Source organism: Phlebotomus papatasi, chromosome 5 (genome assembly GCF_024763615.1).
Source record: "Phlebotomus papatasi isolate M1 chromosome 5, Ppap_2.1, whole genome shotgun sequence".
In the NCBI taxonomy this organism is placed as follows: Eukaryota; Metazoa; Arthropoda; class Insecta; order Diptera; family Psychodidae; genus Phlebotomus; species Phlebotomus papatasi.
In genome coordinates this window covers 4,044,790-4,056,253 of record NC_077226.1, presented here as the reverse complement: position 1 = coordinate 4,056,253, position 11,464 = coordinate 4,044,790, and the positions used below count along the sequence as shown (strand labels likewise).

The 11,464-nt window shown below is 34.5% G+C and overlaps 1 protein-coding gene across 1 annotated transcript; it reads left to right on the top strand.

Moving 5' to 3' along the window:
- The first annotated feature begins 6 nt into the window (after nucleotides 1-6).
- LOC129808679 (uncharacterized) lies at nucleotides 7-5,993 on the top strand. The gene is made up of 3 exons (XM_055858450.1): nucleotides 7-136; nucleotides 3,422-4,071; nucleotides 5,865-5,993. Exons 1-3 carry the CDS (start codon nucleotides 7-9, stop codon nucleotides 5,991-5,993), a joined length of 909 nt encoding a protein of 302 aa, XP_055714425.1.
- Nucleotides 5,994-11,464: the final 5,471 nt, after the last annotated feature.

Below are 11,464 nucleotides of genomic sequence, written 5' to 3'. Positions count from 1 at the left end.
TCCTAGATGAAGTGGAGGAAGTCCTGTAAGGCATCTTCTGAAGCGGATTCAGTTGTGTTGTTTGGGGATTCCAATGCCCATGTTGGTGTTAACTCTGAGACATGGAGGGGTGTGATTGGGAAGAACGGGGATAAGAGTGAGAACCCGAACCGTGTAAACAGACGGAATTTCCACGGGAATTCCCACGAGCAAATGGTAAATTTGCTATACAAGCGCCCTCTGCAAAAGTGCACGAAACTGCCCGAATGTCTTGAAATATTTTGAATTTCAAATGGAAATTTTCCGTTGGAGGGTGAAATATTCAATTTTCTAAAATGGAAAAAAGCTATCTCGCTCGAGATAGCTTTTTGCTTCCGGAGAATTCCGAAAATTTAATTTGGAGTGGTTTTAAGCAAATAATATATGAAAAAACATGTAAAATCTCCTGTAGTGATCAAAACATTGATTTTAAAAGCAAATTTGAAATCGAATAATAATACTATAATAATTTTGAAAGGATTAGTGTTTCTGGATTAAATTAAATATTCATCAATAACATTTCAGAAGAGGTTTAAATGATTGGAAAGGCAGATTCAAAATTTATCTTTTTCAATAAATCCCATTATTAAAAAAAAATGTAAAGAATATAATAATGTAGATAAGGAAATACAAAGAATAGTAAGAACTATCGAAGTTCACTGATGAAAATTATAGCCAGAAACCATATAAACTGCCTTTTCGGATATAAAATATTACTTCAATATTTTTTATTGTTTACTTTTTTATTGAAAATAAAATTTTAAAATATTTTATAGTCTTCTTGTTCTTTTAAAACAATTTGTATTCAATTATTATACAATTAACTAATTTTTGTAAACATCTCTGTTCCGAATGAATTGACTGCTTGGTCACCCAGGGATATTTTATACATTTTCTTCCAACACTTTATAAAATTTTAAATTATCAGCACTACAATTAAACGAAAATTAATCAATAGGTCCTATCAGCAAAGATATCCAAAGCCTGTCGTTGATTTATCCACTTTAATTGGGGGTTTTTGACAAGATATTTACGCTATAACAACATTTCTAATCATTTCTCGAGAAATTTTAAAAGATTTTCCATGAAATGTATTAATAGATAATATTACTAATATCCTTGTGGTATAATAAAGCCACTTTAATAAAATAAAGTATACGTAAAATATCTTCTAAATACACATTCCGTTATTTATATTCGGAAAAAACAAAATTTGAAATTCAAATCTTCGGAGCATTTTTGTGTTGCGCTTGAAGTCCACCAGAGGCGCATAGAGCGGATGGTAAAAATTTGACAGTTCAATATGGGAATTTCCATCCGGAATTCCCATCCGGAATGGAAAATCTCATGGGAATTCCCGTGGGAATTCCGTCTGTTTACACGGGTACAAGGAGATTCATAAATACACCTGGGAAGACACAAAACGAGGACTTAAGTCAATAACACTGTGCAACAATTTCAAACTTTTTTTTTGTCCCTGGGTTCTTATGCTATTTTTTCTATTGCTAGGGTCAAATGATTTACGAAAATACTTATCATTTTGATTTCATTTGGATTTTGCGCCTGGTATTTACAAAAAACGGTTTTTTTTCCGTTTTTTGATACTTGGGTGCCTATATCTCCGAATCTGCTGAACCGATTTATTTCTCACTAAGGAATAATTTGTTCTCCTTTACATGCCCGATAAATCCTCTGAACAGATGAAATTCGTACAACTGACACCAGCGGCGCTGTAGTCACAAATATATCAGAAAACATGGAAAAATCGAACTTTTTAGCAACTTTGATCAAAAATATCTCGAAAACTAGGACTGTCCCTAACAATCTGTTTTGTGGGTTTGATAGAGAATTTAATCAGCTACATTTTCGTTCATGTACAACTTTTCTCTCAGATTATTTTTTAACCTCGATATTGAGGTTCAAACGAAAAACGAGCACTCAGCCAACTAAAGAAAAACTTAACTATTTCGCAAATTTTGACTTTTTCTTTTCAAGTTTAGATAACCCAGAGTATTATTTTCACTTTTCTTACAGTTGTAGGACTTTATTAATACTTATTGCATTATAAAATGTGTTTAGATATAATACAAGGTAATAACTCAAACAATATCTTCAGTAAGATTTCAGTGTTATTTCAATCTCAAAAGACTGTTACAAAAAAGGCATATTAACTGCATATTGCAAAATTTTAAATATTTCAAAGAATATTTCTTGTTAAATTGACGTTTTAGAATCAATAAGTATCTATTTTACCTTTTACATACCAATTACATATGGAAAACTTTGCAAAAAATCCTTTTTCTAAATTCATTTCTTTTTATAATTCTTTAAAAAAATTTCCTACATTTATCCACAATCCTACAATTTTAACCTCATAATTACGTGATTTTCGTCGAAATAAATCCAAAACTAGTTTTTGAACTTGTAATTGTTACTTTATGTATATCACATATGTTAAAGTTTTATACAAGTTTCCAAGTAATAAAATAATATTTAAAAATTTAAAATGTCATATAAAAATCATCATAATATCGATATTTAAGTATTAAATAATATAATAAAAGCTTGTACTGCCTAATTGCGAGGAAAGAAAGCAATAACACTCGAAATTGTGAAGGATTTATTAAGTTGGCTGAATGCTCATTTTTCGTTTGAACCTCAATTTCGAGGTTAAACAATAATCTGAGCAAAAAGTTGTATATAAACAAAAATGTAGCTAATAAAATTCTCTATCAAACCCATAAATCAGATTGTTAAGGACAGTTTTAGTTTTCGAGATATTCTTGATCAAATTTGCTACAAATTTCGATTTTTACATGTTTTCTGACATTTATGGGACTACAGCGCCGCTGGTGTCGGTTGTACGAACTCCATCTGTTCAGAGGATTTATCGGGCATCTAAAGGAGAACAAATTATTTCTTAGTGAGAAATAAATCGGTTCAGCAGATTCGGAGATATAGGCACCCAAGTATCAAAAAACGGAAAACACCGTTTTTCGTAAATACCAGGCGCAAAATCCAAATGAAATCAAAATGATAAGTATTTTCGTAAATCATTTGACCCTAGCAATAGAAAAAATAGCATAAGAACCCAGGGACAAAATCATCGTTGCACAGTGTAATTGACTTTGTCCTGGTTCCCGGTGTTGATAGAAGAATTGTCCAAGACGTTCGAGTTTTTAACAGTGCTGAACTGTCAACTGATCACCACCTGCTCTTTGCAAAAATTAACCTCAACCCGCTCTACCTAAGGGTAAGAGCAAAGTGCTTAAATGCATTAGGTGGGAGAGTCTCAAGAAGAAAGACGTTGAGGAAAAATTTGTGAAGGGCATACAAGAAAGGTTTGAACAAATTCCACAATCTCCTTCTGACATTGAGGCTGAATGGGCCTGTTTCCAAACAGCCATTTTGGCCTCGGCTACAGAAGCTTGTGGCGTTAAGCGCATTAATGTGACGAACAACGTGAAACGGTCATCTTGGTGGGGAACACCGGGAGTAAAAGAAGCCGTTTCAGAGAAAAAGAAGGCTTATAAGCTGTACATACAGCGTAAGGATTCTGAGTCTCGTGATCGTTACGTTGAAGCGCGAAGGCCTGCAAAGCTCGCAGTTAAAGCCGCTAGAGAGGAGGCGTGGAAAAAGTTCGGTGAAAAGCTGGAGCTTGACTATAGGACGGCAAACAAAACTTTCCGGCAAACAGTCCGAAGACTCCGAGGGAAGAAGAGCAATTCCATCCAAGGAGTAACATCCAAGGAAGGGAATCTTCTGACCAAAGAGGAAGAGGTATTAAATCGCTGGCAAGAGTACTTCTCAGAATTGCTCAATCCTCAGCAAGGCACTGATGATGACATACCCACGAGTAAAGGCAGGAAGGAAAGTAGTCCTTCAGAGAGTGAAGTCCTGTATGCGATTAGTAAATTGAAGGATGGAAAAGCTGCAGGAATTGACGAAATACGTCCCGAAATGCTAAAACTCATGGGTATAGTGGGTGTTAATTGGCTCACGCGTGTCATTAAGGTGGCTTGGCAAAGTGGGAGAGCACCAAAGGACTGGCAAGTTGGGGTCATTATACCCATATTCAAGAAGAGAAACAAGAAAGATTGCTCCAATTATAGGGGAATTTCCCTTCTGAGTTTGCCTGGCAAAGTGTATGCCAAAGTCCTTGAGAGAAGATGCCGAGAAATAGTCGAACCCAGACTGGGTGAGGAACAATGCGGTTTCAGACCTGGTAGAAGCACCACGGATCAGCTTTTTACCCTGAGGATGATTGTCGAAAAGGCTTGGGAGTATGCAATTCCACTCTATGCTTGTTTCATAGATTTGGAAAAGGCATATGACCGAGTTCCGAGAGAACAACTTTGGGATGTACTGCACGAGTACGGAGGTACGGACTGGATGAAGAATTGGTAGGAGCCATTCAGTCATTGTACAGAGACTGTAGTAGCTGTGTTCGTGTAAACGGATCCAAATCGGAAGGTTTTCAAGTGGGTGTTGGACTGCACCAGGGATGTGTTCTATCACCATTGTTGTTCATAATATACATGGACAAGATTATGGAACGCGGTCGGGGGCGGAATGCGATTCGTATTGGGGATTTCAGGGTGAGCCATCTCCTCTATGCAGATGATTTGGTTCTTTTTGGATCTTCCGAAGAAGAGCTTCAGCGCACACTTGACCGATTTGTAAATGTTTGTGCCGAAACAGGTATGAAGGTGAACGTGGGTAAGTCGGAAGTAATGGTGATTTCCCGACAATCTGTGGAATGCACTCTACATGTTAGTGGAGACTCATTGACACAGGTGGAGAAGTTCAAGTATCTCGGGGTGTTATTCACGAGTGATGGTAGGATGGAGGCAGAACTCTCGTCGCGAATCGGTCAGGCTTCTGCAGTAATGAGGGAGCTTGGCAGAAGCGTGCTGAGGAAGGTCGAGCTTAGTCGATCGGCTAAATTATCGGTCTTTAAAGCTGTGTTCATTCCTATTCTCACCTATGGTCATGAGATTTGGGTAATGACCGAAAGGGTAAGATCGCGAGTACAAGCTGCCGAGATGAGGTACCTCCGGGCGGTTAAGGGAATCACTCGTAGAGATCGAGTGAGGAATGTGGCCGTTCGTGAGGAACTAAAAGTCGAGGGGCTGCTTCTTCGGGTTGAGAGATCACAACTTCGATGGTATTGACATGTTCAACGCATGAATGAAGAAAGATTCCCCAGAAAAGCTATGCAAGCCATTGTGAGGAGACCTCGGCCTCGAGGCAGACCTAGGACAAGGTGGCTGAATCAAATTCAGAATCTTGCCTTGGAACGCCTCGGGATCGAACCCGAACATCTTCCTGAAGTGGCGGAGGATCGACAAGCGTGGGCTGCTAATTTGGATGTCATGGGCCCGCGACCCCAATAGGGATAAGCGGTTGAAAATGAATGAATGAATGAATGTACATTTTTTAGTTTATTGAATTATTACAACAATTCTAATTAATGCACTTATTTTCTTCCATGTGGTTATTTCCTCTCCATATCTTCCTTCCTGTGAAATTCTGGGGTCCTGTGCCTAGTGTCGATTCCAAACTTCTGCTCTGTTTTGAGGAACTTGGGGGGCTCGGTACCAGTTTGAGGATTCTTTGAGTCTGAATATGAATAAATTTGTCGAGAAACCGATAAGTCAAGAACTTCATCAGCATCTCTATTATCTTCATCCTTGTCTCCTGTGACACCTCATCTTCTTCATTGCTCTCTTGGACCACTACTTCATCTTGTCGACAAACCATGACATAGCATCATTTTGGGATTGGTTTTCGAATCATCGCATCTTGCGGAAGGATTTTTGGTGCTATGATCCCTTGTGAAATAGCGGCTGTGGAATTCACTGTCATTGAAAGTAGTCGAGGCAACTGGTGGTTCCGGGTTATCCCCCAACGCCTCCAACACTGTGGAAGAGACTGACGAGGAAGCGGTATTCCAAAGGCTGAAGCGTCCTTAATTCTCAGCCTGCCTTGGAGAATTTCCTAGAGCTGCCTGCATGGCTGCCTCATCGATAGTGCTGCGTCTTCTGCCTTTTATTTGTTTTTCTCCAATTCTGCATAAATTAATGAAATAGAATGTTTTTTTTTATCTCGTAAACTAATTACAATAAACTTACCTTACTTTGTAGCACTATATTTTACAACTTTTTACGGACAATCTTTTTTCTTTGACGCGAAAAACAATAACATAAAAGTGAGGTTATGTAGACAATACTCAAAAATCAGTTGTATGCTGTAGGAGTTTATGAACGATGTGATTCTTTCAGTGCATATGCGGTTTGTACACACAAAAGAATTGTTTTTATGCAAAAATTATGCGAATTTGCTTTCATAATTACTCAACTGATGTCTAATAGAATCAGATTACTTTTGTTAATCGACTTTAAGTGTTTTACTTAGTAATTTCTAGTTGTCGATAAAATTGAAGAATTACAATAGATGTGATTATTAAAGAATCACATCTAATGATAGAGTTGCCACATATAAATTATCATTCATGGACCTTTCTTAAAATACAGGATGGACACAGATAGAATTTATGAATTTGACATCACCCACAAAACAGTGTCCACCAAGTAAAAATATTTTTACATAAATATCAATACTGATGAACCCTCTATGTGCCTATGATAGTAGATTTCCTGAACAGTGACATTAATTAAGAAAAAACTTATGAAATATCATGTATCGAAATTACAGTTTTGGGCCTATTTTTGATTTTTGTTTCCTGAAGCTAGAAAAAAAGAGCTAGGATCCTAATTTTTTAAGGAAATGTGTGGCTTAGGACCAGATACTCAAATATATTGCCATAAGTCACAATTATTGATTAACGTAGGAAAGAATTAGTTATTATCAAGCTTGGATCGTATCAAGCATGGTCACTTTCCCCTATATATTATCCTTTTTTATTCGACGTAATTTAAGAAAAATTGTAACTTCTCCTATTGAAAAACTATTTACAATGCTCGAAACGCTTTTCTTTAGGTTAATAAAGTCTTGATTTGAGAAAATTCCTTCAAATTACTCCACGTAAAATAGAAAAGGAAACGGATAATGTCTAAAATTTTTCGCGAAAAACATATCAATTTTAAATTTTACTCAAGAGTAACTGTAGGTATCAGTATATTCTCTAAATTTAAAATTTTCAATGATCTTTGTATTTTTCTTAAATTGAATATAGTTCGTATATGCATTCTTATAGAGATAAAACCGGATTCTGAAAGGGAATAAAATTCTATATCTCATTTTGTAATAATCGAAAAATCAAAAAATCCCTAAAGTGACATTAAAATAGCGGAAGTGCGAATTGTTTATCAAAATATTGCAAAAATATCATAAATATTTGTCAAGGTTCTCAAGTATTGAAAAAATTTTACAAAAATACTCGTTAAATCCGAAAAAAAATACCAAATTAAGTGACTTAGGAAACTTTTCTTGGCGAAAACTCGGTAATTTCTTAATATTTAATATACCTCGTCGCTTGACAATTGGTTCGAAAAATCACAAAAAAATACAGGAAAATGCGAAAATATTGAAAAGAATAAATAATAAGAATTGTTGCAGGATAATATTGTAGAGAGAAATAAGGTGAAAATTAACTTTACATCTTTTGTTTTTTTCTTTTCCGAATTCCTTTTAGAATTTTACTTATTATTTTCAAAAAAAATTATAAATGAGAATTTTTAAATTTTACAGGAAAATATATATTGATATGAATCCAATAATCCTTATCAAATTGATTAAAAATTGAAAAATTCAATGGAAATTGGTTTTTTTGTTACAAAAATCTCTGAAAATTCACTTTAGCATTATATTTGAAATTTTTCGGAAGATTTATACAAAAACTACAAGAAAATAAGAATATTTATACGTATAAATACGTATTTATAATCGAATTAGTGCAAATCTAAAGTTTTTTTTTTAATTTTTTTTCTGTAGTAAAATATTAAAAACAGAAATTTGGCAAAAATTCCGTTGCAGTTATTTAAGTGTTAAGAGGAGTCCCGACGAATAAATTAAAGCTTATAACAATGTTATTTAATTGTTTATTCATTCATTGAATTTATAATTACTTCAGTATTCAGTTTTTTTGCGACCATAAACCACCGCGCGGAATGTCAAAAAACGATTTCCACAAAAAGTTCCACACGAAAATCTCACCTGATTCTCTCCGATATTCGTGGATACGGAGAGCAGGCAGGTGGGAAAAATAGGAGAAAACGTCACGGAGAGAAGCTCACGTAAAATCTTCTCTCACAAAGTGGAGGATACGGGCCTAGGTCAACACTTTGTTAAATGGAGAATTTTACGCGGGAGAATACAAATCCTGACATTATGCAGCTAACTTCAGCACTATCAATACTCTAACATTGGAATACAGTAGACTCTTCGATATCCGGCTGACTGGGGGACAAAATGACATGTAGGTATTTTGAATGATCAACGGTTTTTCTATTTTGTGCTGTGTGAATTTATTTTCTGTCTGACAAAGAAAAAGAGAATTTTCTTCATGGTGTGCTTATCGCAGGGCCGGATTTAGTAATGTGGAGGCCCAATGCCCATTTGTGGGGGCCCCAAAACTTTTACGTTTTTCAACAGAGCCATTGCTTTAAAATTTTATACAATATAATACTTTCCATTCTACAGGTAAATTTAACACTTTAACGTTCAATTTTTAAATATGCAAAAAACAGTAGTATCATAATTTTTTCCAGGCTCATTAGGGTCCAATAAACTCAAAAAATACCATCCGTTTTTTTATTATCTCTTTTAGTTTAGGCGCTAGCTGAGAAAATAAAAAAAAAATCGAAACCCTTTTTGCTTTTCAAACTTACATTTAATTTTTTCATTGTTTTTTTTTAAATTAAAATTTATAAAGTAGAACGACATATCTTTGAGTAAAAAATAAATTTATTTTAGGCCGATTATTTTAAATCGGTATTTTTCTTCAAATTATAAATGCAATTTTTTACACAAAAAATTTTCCTACTTTTTCTTTGACCTGTCACACAAAACTAGGGATAACAACTAAACAAAGAGTCAAATTAAATTTGAACTTTCAGTAAGACTATTACCAAGGATAGGGGAGACGGGGCAAAGTCACAAATCGAAAAATTCAAAATTCAATATCTTCTAAGATAAAAAAGATAGCGGATTAAAATGTTTTCTATAAATAGCCCCCGTAGACCTTCTGCAATGTCATAAGTTTCTTATGAATTCGAACAAGGAATTTAGAAAATAAAAAAAATATTGAAATTTTTAGGCCTGTTTTTGAAATATTTTCCTTACAAGAGATATCAATTATTACCTACTTATTTACCAAAATTGATGCACTTGGGATTTTTTCCTAAATGATTTGGATTCCCTGAGTACGAATCCACTATCCGTTTTAGCATTTTCCAAATATTCTTCTCTCCAGAAATCCTTTTATTAAAAATGGCCACTTGGGGTAAAAAGTAACAAAAGGTATAGAGCTAAAAGTAACACGAAGCGAAGCAATTTCAGATGTCTCACGGGGAAAAGAAATGTCATTACCATGTCTTGCCGTTTGTTGGTTGCATTGGTCAAACGATTTGTAATCTTTTGTGTATTTTTTCTAAAATAGCTTGAAAAACGGTTTTCTCGTTCAGAAAGAGAAAACGGTGTTTTACAAAGGTGTAGATGAATAAATTTTTTATGAAAATATGTCCTTTAGGTATTTTTTCAAATTTACGGAAACCCATAATGAAGCGAATCAAAATATGATAATACCCAATGTCTGATACTATTTGACCCAACATTTTTGAGAATGGTCACAAGATTACCTTTTAGAAATCGGCTCAATAAACGTATTTTCTTATAAAATAGAGCAAAAATTACTTTCACAAAGTTGTAGAGCGGTAAATTTCTTATAAAACTGCGCTAATTAGAAATTTCTGAAGCGCTCGAGTAGCTTGTAAAAAAATAAAATATACGTTTTGTGACTTTTTGCCCCAGTCTCCCCTATTATAACACTTTTAAATAAATAAAACCTTTATTGTCGCTGTATATATTATTTTTGTGATGCTACCCTGGAGTGACTCTTAGGGCCCATTTATAGCTATGCAAAACACCGGCGTAATACCGAGAAAACAGTATAATTAATTAATTTTTTGCCTATCAATTAGACAAGTTCAGTGAAATTATATCATTGAAATTTTGAGTGATTCGAACTCTGATTCAATTCATTTAAATAAATTTAACAGGTGGATACAAAAAAAACGCAAAACAAGAAATTTTACTAAATTCTCAGACTCGAAAGCACAATAATTTTTTCCATAAGTTAGACCAATAAAGAACTTTCAAAATTTGGGTAAATTATGCGAAGGTACTTTTCGGACTGAGCACATTGTTTTATTTTATTTTTTCTTGTTGTTAGTCAATTTTTTACGATTCTTAATAAAATTGAACTTGTCCATAATGCCTACGCAGCTCAACTCTCTCAAAATATCTGTTTCTGAACTAAAAATTATCCGCTAATTGTTGGTAGGGAATTTATTGTGGCTGAAATGAGTTTTTTTCTTGTTGATTGTTGATTGATTATTCATTCTTAAAGTCGTCTAAATTATTTCGCGCCTAATATTTGAATGTTAACGAATTCATCATGTGCCCAGATACATTTGTGGAGGCCTCAATAGGAAAAAGGAAACAAAATGTTGCAAAAGGAATATTTTAAATAAATAAATGACTCTGTGAGGACTCAGTAGGAGGACAGAAAACGCAAAGTAGTAGAAAAATGCTTAATAAATAAAATAAATAATTTTGAGTGGAGACCTCAGCACAAAAAAAATGAAACATTTTCCAAAGTGCAAGCCACTTCAACCTTTTTTATATTGTTGGATATTAAATGCTCTTATAAGCTAATAGCAATTTAATTTGCAATTTTTTTCGTAGTAACTTTCATTTTGAGACCATTGTAACCATAGTAAACTTTTTAAATGGGGAGGCCCCTAAAATGTGGAGGCCCGGTTCCTTGGCCTCAGGGAACCCACCTAAATCCGGGCACTGTGCTTATGTTTCATTTTTTATCACAATTATGTATTAAAAACTTCGATACAATGTTAATAATACTTTAATTCACTCTGGACAAACTTCATGTTTAGTGAAAATAATTTTGAATATATCAACCGCCAGTGTTTGGCAGCTGTCACCCGGATATCGAAGTGCTGGATATCGAAGAGTCTACTGTAGCCCGAACCTAAAAGAGCCGAATTTGCGAGAGTCTACTGTATATTCCCAAGGAAATTCCCATGGATTTATAGGATTTTTTTTCTGTTGAATACTTCCATGGAAATGTTTCAATCTGATGTCCTCCGATCGGGCTTAAACTTTGCCAAAGTTTTCGGCAAAGGAAATCGGGTAAAAATTGAAACTTGAATACCCTCCTTTTTTGTTTTCTCAATAGCTCCGC

What these genes read in the sequence shown, in the direction of transcription:
- LOC129808679 (XM_055858450.1), top strand. Translation starts at nt 7, where the DNA reads ATGAAGTGGAGGAAGTCCTGTAAGGCATCTTCTGAAGCGGATTCAGTT. An exon ending in TGGGAAGAACGGGGATAAGA is followed by an intron (nt 137 to 3,421) that starts GTGAGAACCCGA and finishes GTTTCCAAACAG; the next exon opens with CCATTTTGGCCTCGGCTACA. An exon ending in GAGCACCAAAGGACTGGCAA is followed by an intron (nt 4,072 to 5,864) that starts GTTGGGGTCATT and finishes CTTGTGAAATAG; the next exon opens with CGGCTGTGGAATTCACTGTC.